This window comes from Vanessa tameamea, chromosome 28 (assembly GCF_037043105.1).
Source record: "Vanessa tameamea isolate UH-Manoa-2023 chromosome 28, ilVanTame1 primary haplotype, whole genome shotgun sequence".
In the NCBI taxonomy this organism is placed as follows: Eukaryota; Metazoa; Arthropoda; class Insecta; order Lepidoptera; family Nymphalidae; genus Vanessa; species Vanessa tameamea.
In genome coordinates, this window is record NC_087336.1 from 4,129,382 (window position 1) to 4,150,859 (window position 21,478).

At 31.6% G+C, this 21,478-nt stretch overlaps 1 protein-coding gene and 1 non-coding gene across 2 annotated transcripts in view; one reads left to right on the forward strand and one right to left on the reverse strand.

Moving 5' to 3' along the window:
- LOC113391912 (V-type proton ATPase subunit D-like) overlaps positions 1–16,369 on the reverse strand; it is a 73,453-nt gene extending 57,084 nt beyond the window's left edge. Inside the window, exons 1-5 of the mRNA XM_026628041.2 lie at positions 16,204–16,369; positions 15,126–15,297; positions 14,359–14,470; positions 11,169–11,240; positions 8,038–8,198 (exon numbers count right to left, since the gene is read on the reverse strand). Coding sequence (XP_026483826.1) covers positions 8,038–8,198; positions 11,169–11,240; positions 14,359–14,470; positions 15,126–15,297; positions 16,204–16,222 — 536 coding nt within the window. The 5' untranslated portion in view covers positions 16,223–16,369. The remainder of the gene's footprint in view (positions 1–8,037; positions 8,199–11,168; positions 11,241–14,358; positions 14,471–15,125; positions 15,298–16,203) is intronic.
- Positions 12,436–12,509, forward strand: Trnan-guu (transfer RNA asparagine (anticodon GUU)). Its single transcript has one exon. It is a non-coding gene; the product is annotated as a tRNA-Asn (tRNA).
- Positions 16,370–21,478: the final 5,109 nt, after the last annotated feature.

A 21,478-nucleotide genomic window follows, 5' to 3' on the forward strand; every position in this document is an offset into this window, starting at 1 on the left:
TATATTATGATACTATAATTCTGTTTCCATAGAACATTCAGAACTACTATAAGAAATTTGGACGTTATTAAAAAAATGATCAACTGAAAGACAATACTTTACATTAGGGCCTATCATAGGTATATCTTTAAGATTCATTTCTGATTGACTATAACTTACATATCCTGTATAACCAAGTTGAGTTTTGTTTGACATTAAATATACATTTAGATGGTTTTTATAATCACCATCAAATATATCATCAGAAATGTCATCAACGTTTGCCACATTGCCAAACTGTAAAGTATCTTTAGCATTCTTTTTTTTAATAGTGATTATTGCCTTCTGTTTCCATATTGAATCTTCATTTTTTTGCTCTCGTATAACTATAGTCTTCTTTTGATTACTATCCTTAAAATAACCAAATTCAGTCTCTGCCGATGTTGCACCAGTGTCGTATTTTTTCACATCTTGATATTGTACGTTTACTGTAAAGGGCTTCTTGCACAAAATACATATTTTTTCACGAGATCGTTGTGACAACTTTTTTGGTACTCCAGCAATGTTTGTTGTCTTTGTTTCACCAATTGTTTGTGAACAAGAAGTACATATGGTTGTATTTGAAGATTTGTTAATATTTCTACAGAAATTGCATGGAGGAAGATTATTCTCAAATGACTTTTGTTTACGTAATTTTTGTGGTTCTTCTAATAACAATTCTGCTTTCAATTTTTTTTCACAATTACATGTAGACATACATTTGAATGGTGAACTTATGCCGCGATTAGATAATTCTTTCATTTCAGGAAATGAGTCATTAATTTTATCATAGGAATTTAAATTGACTTCGAAATTGTCAATAGCAATTTGTTCTGATTTAAGAGTTATTAAAATTTCTATTATTTTTTTTAAACTAAGTTGAAGATCTTCTAAAACAGTTGGTGGCTTGGGGTTTAAATAGTTCTTTACTTCTGTAGGTGATTTCAAAAAACTACCTACAGTAGTAATAAAACTTTCTTTCTTAGGTTGGGTAACAAAATATTTATCATTGCGATTATTTTGGTAATCGTGGTCAATATCAATATTTTGTTTATTTTCTTTCGATTCTACAATTCCAGCAGAACGTTTATTCGTTTTCATACTATCATACGTTTTAGGATACTGATCGATTTTCAACAGCATCTCATTGCAGGAATCAATAAAAAAATCTACACTATCACCTAGTAAGCCTTCCTTCTTGTATGCAGCTGTAATTTCTTTAACACCATTTATAATATCCCTAAATTCTGTTATCCATTTATCTTCGAAACTAATTTGAGAATCAATTATTTTATTTTGTTCATAGATATTTAAATCATCATTCACCTCTTCACACATTTTAATAAAATTGTCTACACTACTTGATACAACTGCTTTCTCTTTCAATTCATTTGCAATATCTATAACATCACGCAAATGGCATTTTAAATTTTCTAATTTGAGTTCTAAATTTTTATCAAAGCTTTTAGGATAGTCATCTGTTGTAAAAATCTGGTCTAAATTTAATTTAATTTTTTGGCATATTTTCAAAAACTCATTGACATCTAAACTCTCTAAAGTAGTCTCTAAAAACTCCTTTCCTCGTATAATAAAATTATTAATATATTCTTTTAAATACTTAATTTTATCTTCAACACTAAATCCAGTTTGTAATGCCGCACTAGAAGAATGAGGAGACAAAGACCTCCGAAATTCTGACACGATCTCTTGTCCAAGTGTTGGAGTAGCAATAACGTTCATAAGTGGAACGTTAGGTATTTCTATCTCTTCAAAGTTCGAATAATCTTCGTCCATAGCACGTTCTTTGTCGGTACTCGGAATTACATTTGTATCCGATTTCTTTTTATTCCTTATTTCTCTTTCATCTGAATCTCTTTTCTTTTTTTCTTTTACTTTCTTCAATCTGTGAAACTCCTCTCTAGCTATTTCCTCTAACTCCGTTTAAATATATCCAATTGTTATATTTGTCCTTGGTATCACTATTTTTTTGAGTACGTTCATTTTCCTGGGGGCAAAAGGATTCCCATGAAATTGAATACATTTATTCTAATTGTTTTTTAGCCACAGCTGAACACCCTTTCGATCGATAGGACGCTTTTCATTCAAATAATGTATAGTTTTTTCGTTTATTATATAAATTGATAATGAAAACTAAATTAAAAGCTATTATTTTTTACTTATTTTTTTATAATTATAGATCCCAAAGATTTTGCTTTAGAAATATTAACTTTAAAATTAAATTGTTCAGCTACGATATTGTAACGTGTATTGTAATAATTATCTTTATTATTCTCATATTCAAAATCGAGATCTGTTGAAAGTAGCGTGATAGATGACATACAGAGTCTCTCAATGGGGTCCGACATTGGTAAAAAAGAATTTAACAATTCAGACTTTACTTTACGTTTTATTTTATGTTTAATAATATCATTTAATGAATTTACTGCAACTAAACCGATTGTTTTTGAATTGGAATATGGCTTAGACTGGATACACTGAGATATCACATTTGATCTATTTCTAGAGTTAACCCGACTTGATGAAGGTACAGTTTTATTTGTAGGTGATTCTTCTTTGACTTCTTTTTCTAATTTTATTACTTTTTTCTTAATAGTGAGGGACCCATCCTTATTTTTAATTTTGATTATTTTAATTATTTCTTTGTACTCAGTTTCTAAAATTCCTAAATCTAATTCTGAATCCTTATCATAACTTGATTCTGACGAGGATGATGACTGCTTATATAGTACAGTTTCTTGAGATGCTTTTGATTGTAAAGACGGTTCTGACTTTATTGATATGTTATCCGATTGTTTTTGTTTTGCAGCATATTTTTCCCTACAAGCATCACATATAAAATTTTTATCATCATCTTCTGGCGCCGTTGGTTCTATGAGTACATGATTTGTTTCTTCTCGTTTCAAATCTGACTTTTGACTTAATATAGTCTTCAATTCTTTGGCAGTTTTTATAAATTCTTCCACTCTAATATCAATTAGACCTTTGTCATCTATTTCTTTAGTCGCGTAGACGACTTCACTTATTTGTCTTATTAATTTATCTATTTCTTCGATATTAAATGATTCATCTGTTGTTGTTATAGAAGGCTCTTTAGATTTTATAGATCCTTCTTTGGTTAAACTTCTTTCTTTCAATGTTATTCCCAACTCAACATCATCAATCTTACATTCTTGACAAATATCGTCATCAACTAAACTTATCTCTTTCGGTTTAGGTTTCTTCTTATCTTCATTTCCTCCGTACATTTTCCTTTTAATCTCTAATACTTTTTTCAGTCTAAAGAATTCCTCTCTCGCCAACTCCTCTAATTCATTATTAATGTAACCCATTGTCACATTCGTTTTTGGTATCACAATTTTCGCTAAAACGTTCATTTTCCTGTTGAAAATTTAGATTTTTATAACACATTCACTTTGCTCTCAACCTTGCGTCAATTAAGGACTGCACGGATTACGAATTGTTTTTTTTTATTTTATTTTCTTCATCTAGATTACGTTCCTTTGTTTCTTGCTGTATGTTTGTATATTTATTTATAACAAAAAGCCGTACTGACGATGAACTCTATTTTCATGAAACAAATACTTAAATCAAATAAAAGAAGAGCCATATTTAAGTTTTAATTGAAACCAATAACTAATTGTAAATCTAGAAATAATGATGATACATTTAATGGGGAAACAATGTTAACTTGTATTGCGCGAATCTCTCACTTTTTTTTACACAAATTTTGTTTCTAATTAAGTAAGTTTAAATCACCTATTAAAAAAAGATAACATTGAACAATATTCATTGATAATTTGCTTAATTATAATATAAAAGCTTAGTCATTTACTCCGATACAAGATTAAATAGACGATTAAAACAGGGCGGTAATATTTTTAAATTCTCAAGCATCATGTACGAATTCAATGCATCGAATCAATTGCAATTGAATAACATTAGATATGTTTTTATATCATTGGAGGAAAACAGTAACAAGGTCAACTGTTGAGATTACATTAATTAATCTTGTTAAATGTTGATCCAAAACTAAAATTTGTACGAGCCTTTTGAAGTTATATGTAGCGACCACGCGATCACTTAAAATGATATGACAATGGCAGTGATGAAGCACAGCTGGATTCACGACACGAACGTTCTAACGGATGCCCCGTCTTCTCGTCTGGGTTGTGCCCCAAGCGCTCGTTGTGCTTAAGCGCAAGAAGTGTTTTATCGATCGCAGCACCAAAAAAAAAATTATATTTTATTGTACACCAAAAGAGAAAACATACAGTTACCACGAAATAATAAAACTTCTGATGTGCACAAAAAGCGGTCTTACCGCTAAGAGCGATCATTTCCATACAACTTTTGGGGAGAGGACAAGAGACAGTTGGAATCTTCGATTCGTCGACTTTCTGGGTCACCTCACCAAGTTCAAAACCATAATCGGCGTGGACAAAAGTGCGGTGAATGGGTGCTTTACATACCCTGCATCGTGAACTAAGACGGGATTTAAGACTAGCCAATTAGTGCAGGAAATTTAACACACTACATAAGCCATGAAGAGAAGCGCAAAACAAAACACTTTACGTGATTTCTAAGACACGGGACTCTAAACCTACCAATTTTCCAATTACAACCTATAGAATATTGAGCTTCACAAAAGAACCTTATCGTTTTTATTTGCCCCGACCAGATTCGCAGATGAGTGAAAATGAAACCATTGCACCAATTTATTATAAAAACTATTGTTTTCGTCTTAGAATAACCTTTTTTTAGGGACATTACGGACAAAGGGCGACCTCGCCAGTCGACTAGCCTAAAACAATCTAAAATTCGATTTTAAGAATTAGCCTGCAATGGAGTCATTCGTTTTTACAATGTTACATTAGAAGTGAGTCAATGTCAAATGCTGAGTTTTTCTCAATCACTAATGTTTTGCTCGATTCCGAATAGTTACAATACAGGTGATGCTCCAGGTGTGGGGCCGTCCTTATAAAACTTAATGTACTCATATACCATGACATCATGTTCATTTTTTATAATAAGTAGGCGGACGGCCAAATGGGCCACCTGGTGGGTAGTGGTCATCATATAAGATACATAGTGCCTAATCACACTGGCTCACTCACCTTTCAATCCGGGAAACAAAAATACTAATATTGCTGTTTGGCGGTAAACTATCTGATGAATGGGTGGAACCTGACTAGACGGACATGCACAAAGAACCACCAAACAGATCATATATGGTGTATAGTAAATTTCATCAATCTGGTAAAATATACAGGTAATTTAAAAAGAACTTTAAACTTTAGAGTATAGAAATAGTATAGTATTTTTATAAGCTATTGGAAATTAACATTAATAACTATTGGAATATGTACTTAAATAGGAAATCTCATTGGAAAATGTATAAACATTCAGAGCTCAGATATGTATTTTCGTAATCATTTCGAAATGTTTTGCATATGTTTGTCTATGAAAATTACAAGCCTTACTTTTATTGCAAGAAGGTCGTAAGTAAATGTATAGGTGCTTAACAGCTGAACAAAATTTCGATTATCCATTTGCTTCAAATGATAAATTTAGATAAGATAGATAAGAAAAAGTCTATATCATACGACCTTTTGAACCAGCGATAAGGATACGATAATTACGGCATGCGCTAAGAGATCGACCACACGTCGCGTCGTGTCGATGTATGCGAAAACGCATCTTTTAATACAAAAAGACATTTGAAGTATTAATACAGTAGAACGCCGATTATCCGAATTAATTGGGACCGGGGTCGATACCGGATAAACGAAAAATCGGATAATCGGACATATACTGGTAATAAAGAAAAACTAAGTGTTACACATAGAATAAACTAACTAACCATAACAGTTGAAATATATCTGGACTCCAGCGAGTTTCAACTTGTTACAACAGCACAAAACAAAAATTACTTTGTTCTAATTTTTTATATTACACTTAGGACCGATTCGGATTATTGGCGATTCGGTTAATCGGCGTTCGGATAGTTGGCGTTCTGTGTTACTGTATATGTACGTCAAACGAGCACGGTGCGTGGTACGGCCAGGCACGGGAAGACACGGTAGCTTTGCGTCAGCTGAACTACAAGTCATTTCAATACTTGACGTCTTACGACTAACACCATTCCTGTTTAATAAATAATTTATCTTAAATAAAAAGTTCGTATTTCACTGACTGTCACATTAATTATTGACGTATTCAGATTTACACACACTCGCTTTTGATTCTGTATTCGCTTTTGTTGTATACTGTTATGTTCCACGCGCTCCGTCTACCTTGTCTCATAATCTGACATTCTTAGTATTTACAATTCTACAGTAGTCCACAATTCAATACGATATTAAGCAGTTATCTATAAATTATGTGAACTATTTTTATTGGTCCGTATCACCTTAATATTATTTTACGTATTCAGCTTTCCCCATACACAATAAAACTCATAATAAACAATAGTAAGTACTTATTATCCTAAACATATTAATCTTTATAAATCCTAAAGAGTAAAAAAAACGTTGCTCGAGTGAGGAAGATAATTATGAAAGTTTAACTGTTAATATACTAATAAAACAGATTAAAAAGTGTTAATACATGTTTAAGCTTAATGACAGGTAATATTTTTTTTTGTGTAATACTTTTAGCACGGTAAAGGCAAAGGTGTTGTATTATACGGTTTGATAGCAGATCAACTCGTCAATGTTTTAAATAATTTTACAACCGTTGGCGAAGAGGAAAATGTTAATATTAACACAAATAGTAGAAATAATTCCGTCCAGTCCTTAAGAGACGGAAGGGTGAGTTCATCGGCAGCTTGGCCCTTTAGGGCTTTTCTAACTACAAAGTTAAAAAAGAAACAGACAATCAATATTTTTAATTGTTTTTTTTTTAATTCACAATAGAAAAAAGGACTTATAAGAAATATTTATTATCTGTTTAAAACTAATTTATTGCGTCTAAATAAATTCTAAATAAAAACTACATTCAAAATATCTATTATTAAATTCAACTAGTGTACAAACATTTTCAAAATAAACAGCGTCACAATGACAGACTGTATATGTATTTAACCTTAGCACAATTAGAAGCCTATACAAAAAAAAACCTGTACCGTGTTATATTCTCACCAATGATAAAATAAACCTATTCGAATATCCTCACCAATAAGGTTAATAATTTAATTTTACATAATAATAATTACGTACAACATTTTGTCCTTTAAATGGAATGCAAAATTCAAAATAAGAATCAAATGAAAATATTAAATCTGTAAACGTAAAATTATAAAAAATATGTTAAGTCAAATCTCAATTACATTTGTGCGAGAGTGAAATGAAATATAAATGTGTCTCTTTTTAACACTATATTCTTACGCTTTGAGTAAACTTTGAGAAACTATATCGTAAACGTAGAATAAATAAATTTCTACGTAAATAAATTTAACAAAATAGCTAAATACATATTTTAACGGATCTACAATTTTATACTTTTAAAATTAAAAGCAAACAAAAAATATGTAATTAATTAAATTAGGGACCTTGATGGATACTTTTGTTAAACAATATTAAATTCCGTTACAAATTAGCTTATTTATGCTGCTTCTTCTTTACTAAAATTATACATATTTCTATTGTATGTGTGTATGTGGCTTAGTAAATGCATTTACAAAACGTATAAGTCTCTTTCGATACGTGACGATTTCTGCGAGTTCACTCCAATGTAAGCCGTAAAATAACTTCGTTCCATAGTAAAAATAAAGTCATTTTTTTATTTAATAAACATCACCAATAAACTTAAAACTTTAAAAACAAAATACCACACTGACATTTCATATTTAAACCGTTCCAATAACTATCACCAAAAACACGAAAAGAAAGCCGTATACATTCGTATCTTTGACACATAAATCGGAGCGATAAATTAAAAAAAAAAATAGCAATCCATCAAGGTCATTAATTGATTAGATATAAAATGTATTGTGCTCACTTGGTTGCATTCTTGTTCGCTAGTTCGACCATCAAGAAGCTGGCTCGAAGCTGCATCATCATTATCAAGCGCTTCAGCAAGTCAAGCCAGGCTTTTTTCGTCTCCAATATCGTTTGACCGCCCTTTTCTATTCCTAGATATGCATAGGGCGGGTATTCCGTCTGCAAAATGTAAAAAATAGAAAGGTAATTTTTTAAATATTTGAAAAGTTTAACTGAATCAGTTAATGAATTAATTTAAATCTGTGATTATTTATATAAAACTAGACATAATCAAATACAGTAAATCAAATGGCCAGTTCCTGCCTAGTACATAATGGGACATATATATATAATCAAAAGTTAGTTCGTAGATGAATAAAAATATATTAATAAATTATTGTACACTCAATTTTATGTGTGACTTATGAATGAGAATTACGTAAACAAAACGCCATTGTTTGTTTCCGGTATATTGAAACATTCCCCATTTTTTACCCAAACATAATTATTAAAATAAAAAGTAAAAATAATTATTTTATTTTTGAATTAAAAATATATCGATCGAAGCGACGTATTGAATATGAATTATAACAAAACTATCAATTAAAGTAATGAAATTTCCAATTTTCTGTCACGTTCTATTTGAAATCATGAAACGTAACGTAATTTTATCTGTCATTTATGACGTACCACAAATCACGACAACGTTCGTTTCACTGTTTTTGTATAATAGCATTTTTAACTGTCAACTACTCTTGTTAAAACGCATATATAACATTGCTAAGATATTTTTTTTACTTTATGGACTTGATTTTGCCTACTTTTGGTTTATAGTCTAAAAAAATTTGTCTAATTTTTTAAATTCGGAATAACTACGACACGGTTAAGAAGAAATGATATGCTTTAATTAAACACTGTAAAGAACCGTACATAAGCCAATCATCTACAGTAGAACACCGATTATCCGAACGCCGATTATCCGAATCGGTCCTAATAGACTTGCTGCGATCACGTTTTGAAAGTCAATTTTTATGCCTTTCGACTCCATGGCACGCTCAAAGGAACCCTCGATGGGAATAGTGAACCTCCATTTCACCAACAGCAGGTGAAGCAGTATACCTGGCAGTAATATGGAGCTTGCTACTAAACCGTAAGTCTGCCGATCACTGGCTCTCGGATTTTAAGCGTAATATAGAAAAATATTTTTGTTTTGATTGGTTGTGACCAGTTTGGAACTCGCTCGAGTCTAGATATATTTCAACTGTTATGATTGTAATAAAGTTTATTCTATGTGTGACAGTTCGATTTTCTTTATTACCAGTATATGTCCGATTATCCGAATCGACCCCGGTCGATTTATCTCGATAGAAACTACCTACATGTTTATAAAAGTTAAAAATCCATAAGTATTATTACGGTCAAAACTTCATGATCTTTAACTATTGCAAAAATGATATCACTGATATATATAAAAAAACGAGATAAATTATGTTTTCAGGTAAATTAAAAACTCCAATATCAAAACATCAAAATCACATTGTATGCGAGCGACACTAACAAGCATTTTATTTAATCAAAATCAAAATATTCTTTATTCGAGTAGACTCCTGAAAGCACTTTTGAATCGTCATGATACAGTATCGAATCAATTGACAAGGTACCACCGGTTAAAAAATCAGTAGTAACTCTTTTCAACCAATTAAATCACAGAGTATGTCAGTAAAGTACGATTACATTTAAAAATATCCTGTTTAATATATTTTTTATATATTTTATTATATATCAATATATGTAAATCATCCAATGCAAAATGATAATCATCTTCATTCAAAGCTTTTAGCAAGTTGATCCAATGAGGATTTGTGTTTAAACATCACATTCAACACGTGCCGGTTTCCGCGCGACATTATCTTAAACACGAGCGATACAAATTTAATACATAATCTCACACGAACACGTCATGCATGATCGAATTCTTATCTTTGGAGCTATTCTTTAAGGACAAAATCGAAACGCATCGCAATACGAACGTCGAAGTGGAATATGACGTCACGTCGACGTCATCAGATATAGTTAAATCGTGTTTTTTTGATTGAAATATGTATAACTATTAGTTATTAATAATTTTTAATTCCTGACTTAAGTTTATTTTTTGTGAATTTACAGTCACGTGATTTTTGTATATTTTTATTATTTTCTTTTATTTAAATATTATCCTCTTCTAATTAATATAATATATACTTAATTAAATATACTACTTACGAATTAATATATTATGAAAACACTCATAGCCGTAATTACAAAAAAAACGAAAAAAAAAAAATTGACAGTGTCAAATATTAAAAAAAAAACAACTGCCCTACCATATAACGAACTGAAAATTAAAAAATAGATACCCAGTATCACTCGCAGCGTAAGGATTCAAACATTAACATACATCGAAATCTGTTCAGACATTAAAGAGTCATGGTGGAACAAACAAATGAGGATTGATAAATATATCACTATATGGTAAGTGTTCCCCGCTGACCATAGACATTGATGCTTTAAAAAACTTTTAATCATTCCTTATATAACCAATGTGCCAGCAATTTTGGGAACTAAGATGTTATGTCACTTGAGCCTTAATTTACACTGACTCACTCTTCAAACCATCCCATTCAGATCCAAACAGCAATACAACATTGGAGACGTAAGGAATGCTAAACAGTTCCTACAGCGCCAATATTTATGGCCGATTACCATCAGGTGACCCATTTGTACCTACGCCACCTACCATACGCCATAAAAAAAAAACCTTAAATTTAGATCGTAACATCAAAATATCACTATAAAAATTATAGAAAAGATTCAACAAGAGAATACATTTTTAAATATAATTCCAGGAAACGAGCTCCCAAAGCTGCCCTTGCGCCGTCATTGGTTAACGCGCGTGACCTTCATTAGCAAAACCATATGTCAGGATAGTCATACATTCGGATTCGTCGCACTTATCTAGCCGCGCGCATCGACCAATCAGGTGCCAGTATTTTAGAATTCGACTCGTGGAATACGTTATACGATTAGACGAGGAAACAAAAACAATCAATTCCAAGCATTCTTTGTAAAAGTATCAGCGAGTGTATTTAATTAAAAATAACTGATAATTACTTCAAATATTTCAAACTGGACAATCTTCACGCCAGATACCGTCTTCGCCGACTGCTGAACAACGACACCAGCCTGTGAATAAATTATACTTTATTAAAATCTTACTTTCTTTCAATATGGCACACCTCAATATGGCTGTGCAAATGCCATATTATAATTAAAGTTTGGGACACCTCGTATCTGGAAGTCCCGGAACTTTTGCCACATTTAACAGTCTCGTCCGATTATATTCGATTAAAAATATATAAATAAATAAATAAATTGATTAGCTTTCAACCGTATCAAACTTAAATAAATTTGTTTTATAAATATAATATTATAGTATAAAAAAATACATATATTCATATAAGATTTCAATCTTCATGAATGTATAGTGGCAAAGGTACGTGTGAATAGAGCCCAATATAGATGTAATTGTAATAAATATACTAAATTAAATCAACTTCACAAATTTTATTTATATGATTGTAAAAATATTGTATCAATTGAGAGTTGAGGGCCTGGTAACCTGAAATCCGTCTAGTAAATTTTACGTGAAAGAGTAACAAACATCCATCCATACCTCAGAGAAATCAGCCAGATCCATACACACAAACTTTCGCGTTTATAATATTAGTAGGGAGTTGGATTACTACTATGCACTCTCTTTATAAGAGACAAGACAATGTCCTAATCTCCGATGTTACACGAGCATTCACGAAGGGCTATGAAGTTTCGTGAAAAGTTGGTAATTGTCATCCCGATTGACGGCTTCTTCTTATTATTATTATAGCGTTTAAACGCTATTATACTCTTTGCTAGATGCGACTTATAATGACATTGCGACGCAATACGTCATACTCAATCGGTAAAGCAGGTTATCGCTCATAATGAGCACACGAAAATAGATCTTAAGGTGACGAACCTTTTTTTACCCCGACTGTACTTATAAATAATTTAAAAATATCAAAAATATTTTCTAAATAAAATTCTTTTTTTTTTCATCGTTATGCCAAGAAAGGTTTTTGTATTTAAAAAAAACAACAACAAAAATAAGTTTAATATCTTATTCTACAATATATATTTCTAAATATTAATTTATTTATTAAACGATCGGATTTTCAATTTAAAATACAATAGAAAATAATCTTACATCAGAACAACTTACATAATATATGAATGTAAATATTAAAAATAACATCTGTGTAAACATTTTTATGTACCCCGAATCTAATCAGATCATATTAGTTCGTAAGATATGTTACAATATTTCGACATGATTCTCATCGCCTCCGTGGCGCAATTGGCTAGCGCGTTCGGCTGTTAACCGAAAGGTTGGTGGTTCGAGCCCACCCGGGGGCGTACATTTTTATTATTCGAACCATCGATCGAGCTTATCAGTGGAAATATTTTTTATATTAAAGAATATATTATTATAATTTGTTTTACGTACTTACTAATAAATATTGACCTGATAACACGCTATCATATTTTAGAGTTTCATTAAAATTGGTTTAGCAGTTTTCATTAAGATATGTTAAAATTGTAAGAAAATGATTATCACTTTATAATTTGTATTCTTTAATATATTTTATGACCCGAAATTAATTTAAGGTTAGATTATGATGTATTTTTTTATACACATAAAATTGTTATTATTATATAAATAAATAAATTTATATATTAAATGTAGCTCATTATGTCAACCTATGTCGGTATGTCTGTCTTTCCGGTCGCTTTCAAAGCGAACACTGACCAAACTATTTCTGATACACCAAAACAATATACGAAGGATTCGTAAATCAATAAAAAATCCTACAAAAAACTCACCGATGGCATATATCTATCTTTAACAGATAAGTGTCAGTAACATAATATTATAAAAATACTAGATAAAACGTCAATTTTAGTTTAGTTTAATTGTTCAAAAATATTATATCTAGTCAAAGTAAATAGATAGATAAATATTATCTTTTGGAATTCGAACCAATAATTTAGTAATAGAAGGCACGCCAATCCGTCAGCAGACGTTGTGCTGCAGAATGTCTTTTCTTTCCATTCTCCTCTATTATTCGTCATCTAATCGGTTACATCCATCTCTCTCATATCTCCACACACTCCATCAATGTCTTCTTAGGTCGTCCTCTTCCCCTTCCTCCCTCTTCGCTGATGTTTATGACTCGTTTAGTAACGCGTGTAACTCTGCGTCTCACATTTCCATAAAAACGCAAACTGTTTCCTTGAATTTTTTATGTTATTGGCTCGACTTTCGTAAAACTAAAACCTTCTCCGAAACATACCTCATCTTCTATTATAAGTTTCATCACATTCATTAGATAGATAAATCAAAAATAAGAATATACTATATTCAAATAGCCTTTTCCAAACAGGATTTTATTAAAAGTAAACCTACGAGTTCGGAATAATGATTCAACCGAGAATAACTGATAAGCGAACATTTCAATGGTAGAAAGTAATGTTATTCTTGAGTGCTTTGGGGTATAAATTATATTTATGTCATGCATATAAGCCGATCCATCCCAATTCTTTTGCAAAAAGTAGTAAAGAAATGCCTATTTAAACAAAAAGAATTATTACAGAAGATATCACCGTTTCCAAATTAAGTGTAACAATACTTTTCAACACTTTTCACGTCACACAGTTCAAATTAACCAAATTTGCCCATAAGCAGTGGATGATTATTGGTCTGTGTCACAATAAACTTACGGATCGGACCAATTTGTATGTTATTCATCTTACACAATTATGACTAGGTATATTATAAACTAACAAATATATATTTACAAAGGTCACATCTCGTGTTCTTTGTAATACCGTGCGAAGTCGGGGCTGGTTGCCAGTATTATGTAATATATAACTGTTTTTTTTTAGGGTATAGGTAGGTTGACGAGCAAATAGTTCACCTAATACTAAGTGATCCCCACCTCCCATAGACAATGTTGCTTTAAGAAATACTAACCATTCCTTAAGTCCTCAATGTACCACCTTGGGTAATAAGATTTTATGTCTCTTGTGTCAATAGTTACTCTAGCTCACTCTTCAAACCGGAGCACAAGAATACTGAGCACTGCTGAATAAATTATATTTATTTATTTAATATACAAATCTGATAAGTGGGTGGTACCTACCCAAGTAAATACCTACTGTTTTGGTGAATAATAACCATCATTATTATATATTCGATAATTACCTTTTTACCGATGTCTTCCGTCACGATGTAGTTCAACTGCGGATAGAAGTAGCGACTCCTAGCGAGCAGGATGAACGCGTTACGGAGATCTTCACCAAAACCTTGGTATACTCTAAACAAAGATGATCCATAAGTGGCTTTACTATGAAGAGATTTAATCTTAAATTATTCGATGAGCAATTCTTTGCTCCAATTTTATATTTAGACGTTAATCTAGTTTACAGATTTTGTCTCTTAAGTTTATAAATTTTAAATATTACAAGAAACTAACTTTCTAACTTAAGATTTACAAACAGATAACCGGTTGACATATATGTATATGTGCGAGTTTCTTGCCGTTTCTTCTCGCTGGAAGCTGCCTTCCGAAACGGTGGTAGTTTTTTAATATCGACGATTCAAAAACGCTTCGTTGTGAAGTTTACTTGAATAAAATTGATTTGATTTGATTTGTATATATATCGAATGCTAACGATTATTGAAACAAAAGCGCGCCACCTATAAGACGTTGACTATTTGTAGTCAACGTCAGACATCGCGTATTGTCAGGTGATGTGCTTCGACAGAGTCATGGTGTTATCAGGCGCTTGAGTGGCGATTATATTGGTGGACCGACTCTGGTCCGTCAAGATTGTCTGATTAAAACCTACCGTTTGTACCTCTGGTTTCACGAATACCGACTAGGCGCCCACTACCCTGAAGTTTCGAGAAAAAGATGATTTCCGGTTTCTGGATGATATATATAATTTTTAATTATATATAGCACTTACTCGTATAACTCCGCAGCTAATCTTCGCAATTCTCGTCCTGTGGCGAGAGCGGTCCATTTCATAAGCTTCCTGCCCAGAAAGGCCAAATGTAACCTGTTCCTCATCTGCTGTAGAGCCACCAGGGATGGCATGCAAGGGTATCTCGTGACACCGAAGGTGTTTTCTTCTTCCTCTATCATAAAATAATAAAAGTTTTATTATAACCTTTTAGATAAAATAGATTTGAAAAGGATAATCGAATAGTTCGATACCAATGTCTGATTCAAAATATTTATACCTAAAGAAAAAAAAATTAACACGATTTTTCTCGTCTTATATAACACCAGCAGTTACTATGAGCGCTTAATACTCCAAAAACTTATCATAATAAATTAACTAACGCTGGATACCAAACGAAACCTTGAAAAGGCAAAATTCAAGTCAAGACCTTGTCTAAATTACTAAATTTAACGAAAAAAACATTCTTTCATGTAAATATGCTAGAGACAAATAATTCCTTGTTATCCTATTAACTTATTCCACACGAAGGAGTTGCTGAAATCTTATAATTGATTAGTTGGGTTGTTATATATTTACATGGTACAGCCCCAATGTCTGGGGGCTTAAAAAATAGGGCGTAATGCTGGGCCCGTTGATGCGTGAGAACCTCGCGTGTCCTATTTAAGACGGCCCTGAACCACACGCGCGTACTTGTCGTACGATTCAACCCCTGAAGAGAACTCCGCCGAGCCACGAACGGAGCGAAGCATCCGAGGCCACGGATACGTATATCAACGCGATCCCGCAGCCGCTCCGATCTGTGCCGCTATAGCTATCGCAGCGATTTCCTTACCCTGCTGAAGATTTCCTCGACGCGGAAAAAACATACATAGCCCAAAATATCACCCAACAAAAACAGATTTCTTTACGATGTTTTCCTTCGCCGCCGTCAGCTTTACATATTAACTCAATGGTACCCCCAACAATTTAGACATGACAATGAACAACAACGACAATCTTAGACTTTCTTGAATTTCTGGTCTGGAACTTCTCAGTTCAGGTAATATTCTAGTATTGATTTTATATTATGAGTACATACCATCATCGTCCTTAAACATGGCTGTTTATTCTTGAAGTATCTGTTACGATGTTACGAATTTTATGATTCTAATATTTTCAATGTAAATTTTGTATTGAACAAATCATTGTGGCTATTATTTTTTTGATTTTTGGGTGAAGTTAAATTTTCTCATGGGACAATTACATTTTTATTGTTCTATTGATTTCTTTTGCGCATCTGACAGAAGATTTACTTGGATGTTTCTTAATTCTGCGTTGACAATTACATTTTATATACGTTCTTCTTTCGGGACAAATTATGTTTTTTAGTTGAGACTTTGTAAAAACAGATAATTTCATCTATTTACTATAAAAAAAATACGAGTGCGTCTCGGGACGGCCGACAGAAGTGATAACTTAAAAAAAACGTCTGTGCGAAATACGGCTAGCGCCGTGGGTTAGAGTAAGAAGGAGGAGGCTGCCAACCGCTGCCGTATGTGTAAGAGAAAGGGAAGCCAGACAAACTGGCGCCGTAACGCGTTACGTAACGAAGCGGTTTACCCTCCCATATGAAGTTATCACTTCAAAATATTTAAAAGTTATCTTATCGAATTAAAATAAAAACTAAAAGAAAAAATAGAACAGATTAAAAGCGAGTAATAACATAACAATCAATAACAAACAGTAATAATACTTAATAAGAATGGAAACCCTAAGTCATCTGATTCATGATGCAGGAAAATAATTCGCAATGATTTTGGGGGATGATCGATTTCATTTTATTTTATTTTCATCCCGATTTCATACGAGTAATATTCTTACATTACTACCATTAGTAATACGTTGTTAATTTTAAAAGAATCTCATAAAAAAAAACAACAAAGAGCTCATTGTCTATGTCTTGGTACCGGGTTGAAATCCCGAGTCGAAACTATTCAAATATGTATATCGAGCTTTCTGTCCAATAAGTCTCAGTAATAGTTCGGAGGTTGGCAGTGCGTATATAACCGTCCCTGCGAAATTACGTATTTAAAATTAACTATAATAATTACACAATTTATAGGATATACATACCACAATGGTGTATCACCGTAAATGAGTTTTCAACATATTACGACTGAGATACGAAGTGAATTGCATTGCTGATTTAGAATACCATTCTATGGGACTTAAGGTGAAAAAATGAGGAGATATGTAAATGTTGCCACATACACCGGTGCACTAAAACACCTCCAGTTAGTTTGCGTTAAGAAATAATACTGCGAAACTAATTTCTCTATTGAATAATTGGAATAAATTTTTAAGATCATTAAATTTATCTCCTGCCAAATTCACGTAGCCACGTGTAACTATTAACACATTGCTTGGAGTGATCTTCCTGCTAAGAATTAACCTGGTAGTCTAACTGCATAAATAATCTCTGACTCCATAAAAAAATCGCCCAAACTATAAGTATTATATAGACATCTATATAATACCTTCAAATGAGAACCGAACCCTTGTCTTAGATACAAGTCACTTTGACCGGTCGATCCTGTACACTAATCACTAATTTTAAATAATGCACTTAGCTAGTTCCCTCTAGACATAAGCTTTTAACCTTAGTTAAGGCAGAGATTAGAGTAATAGCATCAAATTGGAAACTTAATAAAATTTGTCCGAGGTCCTGGGTACGAAATCAGCCTTGCCGACTATTATATCTACTACAATATTATGATATATGATATCCATATGATACTATGGATTTGTACCACTTTTCCTACTAATATTATAAATTCGAAAGTAACTCTGCCTGTTGTTGTGTTTTAGTTTGAAGGTTGAATGAGCCAGTGTAACTACAGGAACAAGGGACATAACATCTTAGTTCCCAAGGTTGGTGGAGCATTGTAATGAATGGTTAATATTTCTTACAGCGCTATTGTCTACTTGCGTTGGTGACCACTTACCATCAGCGGACTTATTTGCTCTTCGGCCAATCTATAACATAAAAAAAAAACAGACAAAAGTGCAGAAGATATTATAAACAAGTGTGAACAGTCATCAGGTGCGAAATCGCATTCTCATAATCTGATTGGAGCAACATCGACAGGAGAGAGACTCTCTCACTGTCAGAGAGTTCATCGCCTTCACTTTCCGAGGTCCGAGAGAGACCCCAGATCTTTAAAATATAAAATAAGGATCTGTTCGTCTGTAAAGGATTTTGTAACTCTTAAACTAAATTGAGTGTGATCATTCTCACGTAACATTTGTTTTGATTATGATTCATAGTTATCCTCTTAAATGTGTCGAGGTCAAAATAAATTCCATATTTATGTACCAAAATATTCAACATATATCATATTGGGTTAGTGCCAAAAAGTTTAATGTGAATTTCTCTGTAGTTAATAAATCATTAAACAAAAACTTTTAACACTAAATTGAAAAAATTAAAGTTGTAAACTTCAGGATCATCCAAGCATAAAACATTCCGACGGTAAAACTCATATTATTTTTTTATCAAACTTGTTTTTACACCTTTAAATCATCCAAAGCATTGCCCTAATTCATAATTACTTGGAAGATTTAATAAAAACTCTTTGAAAGGGTTGGATTCTTTACCTCAATTGAACAGGTTCATTTTACAAATTAATTGTGATAGCATCCGACAATGATTGAATGGTACGAAGATATGTAAGGTGTGAACAGAGAGCTACGCTTTGAAATAGAGAATGCATATTTTTTAATGTGTTCATATATATATTTATAACGTACCGCACAAAAGAGGTTTTGTATTATGATTAATTTGTATAATGTTCTCTGGGATGAAAGAGGTTTTACTTAAGCATTTTAATTGATGATTGTCAATTTGACATTTTTTTTTCTAAAATACTTATCTGACTTTGACAAAATATATTCGTGCAAAATTAAATAATCTACATGCAGATATTGAAAGTTTCCTTTACGTTTGAGGTTTTTTCTGTGTTATAAAGTTAAACCTACACTGTGATTATTATTTCTTGAAGTTAAAATGTACCTAATTTATTCGTTTAATAAAACAAAGGTCAGTTGTTATTATGTTATATATATAGTTCAATATAACTTACTGTATTTGTATATTTAAAACAAAATGAAAAATCACAGCAATATTAATTACTAAACGGAATCAATACAAAATTAATTTGTTAAAACCTTTATAAAACTCTAATTAGAACATTTTAAAATTAAGGTATTATTTTTTAATAAGTATTTCTAACAGCTAACCCAATGGATGACAATTAACTGCCTAATAAAATCGTTTTTTTTTTTTAAACTGAATAATATATTATAATATTTAAGATAATACACTCACTCTTCTAATAAATTTCACATCCATGGTATCACAGTAGAAATCAAAAGCATAGAGGTGTTAAAGAGGGTCCCGTCTGTCTTTGTTCCAATATAATAGGCATTGTAGAATTTTAACACGTACTTTCTCGGGCGGCCATTTTGTTAGACCTCCGATCCGCCATTTGGTGCTATCGCGTTGATCGACTTCGCGCGCTTTTTCGAGTGGGGGACGGCTCACGGATATCTGGATATGATTTTTTTTTTATAATTTACGGTGGGGAATATTATTATTATAGTTGTTGTGTCGGTGAGAGCCTCTTTTTGTTTCGAGAACTGGGGTGGATTGAAATGGTTTCTGAATGTGATGTATTCTCTAGTGTTAAAAGATTGATATATGGTTGAGAGTGATTATTTTTAATTGACTTAAATCTTGATAAAAAAGATATATTTTTCATTTTTTTTTTAATTAATATATGTTTGAATGTAATTATATAAGAATGATCATTAAATGTTTTATGTACTGGTACTGTTCCATAAGTATATAATAAATCGTAAAACAAACATTATAAGCTTAACTTAACATTTTTTAAGTCGGTTAGTAGTATTCATTTTTTATTTTAGATTCTGTAACATTTACTTTGTAACAATTTTTTTATTAATTTTTCATTGTTTTTTGAAAAAAAACCAACAAGTAAGTATCGTTGGAGTAAATTATTTTGAATATTAAATTTTATCTTTTCTCTACAACTTCGTGTAGGTAAACTTGTAGGTAACTTAAACTGTGTTTAAATATGGACATGTTAAAAACATAATAGACTCAATATATTTAGCAATAAGATTCAAAATAAAATAGCGGATTTATTTTGGTTCTAAATTTAATATGATCTGATAAAATTCAATCCAATATAACAACCGCATTTAATTATTTCTTTTATGTTTAAAATTGTGTCACAAATGTCAAAATAAAATTTGGTATTCCATTTTTAAAAAGAATACATAAATGTCTTTATCATAGATTATAAACTATTGTATAACAAGAAGTTTTAAAAAGGAAAATTTTTATATTTTAAAAATAGAATTTGTAGTTTATACAAGTAAACACATAGTATGATTAGATGTGTGTGTTTATTTTATCTACAGATTATATAACAATGAGATCAAATTATACGTTGCGTTTTGTCGCTTTTAAAGCAGAAATCTTATGGCATTTTTTTTCTTGTCGTAGAAGTATTAATTAAGATTTGACTTTTCGTAAATATGATGACCCTTGATTCAAATGTCACATAAAAGTTTATATTTTATATGTATTGTAACATTATGTTTATATATTATATATTCAGGTATATTTAATGGTCATCAAAGCAGGCGAGTAGCAGCTAGTACATATATAAATCGATATATACTAAGCTATGTTTCAATATACCATTCTATATTATCAATAAATTTACACCATGCGGTTGTATGTTACAAATTATTTATATACATTATACTCCACAACGAAGTCGGTGAAACACGTTAAAGACAAAAATATTGATTTTCCTATGATGGTTATACGTAGCCTTATAACTGTCCCTACTTGCTTAAGCCACGCCCCCTCAACCCTTCGTACACCACAGCCGAGAATTGTAAGTAAAAAAACTTGTTATGAACGATAAGCATTTTACACGGCGAGGGTTCCGTATATTATTTAATTTAACGCTTTTAAAAAAACGTTTCGGTTTAAAAGTTCGTATTGTTATTTTTACCGGAGAGAAGAAATCTTAAATCCAACCAAGCACCACAACTAAAACCTAGATCATACAATTAAAACTTCTGGACTTAATCTTAAGCAAGTAATATTTATGCTAACAAATGAGATGTCCTTTCGTTTGTAATGCTCAACCGCAATAACTGCCGAAACAGTTTCGTAGTTTCTAGTAAAGCCTTTTAATTGTGGCCATTGACATGATAAATGTGAAATTGATTTCTTCTATCACTCTATTGATCACCCTATTACATTTCTTTACATT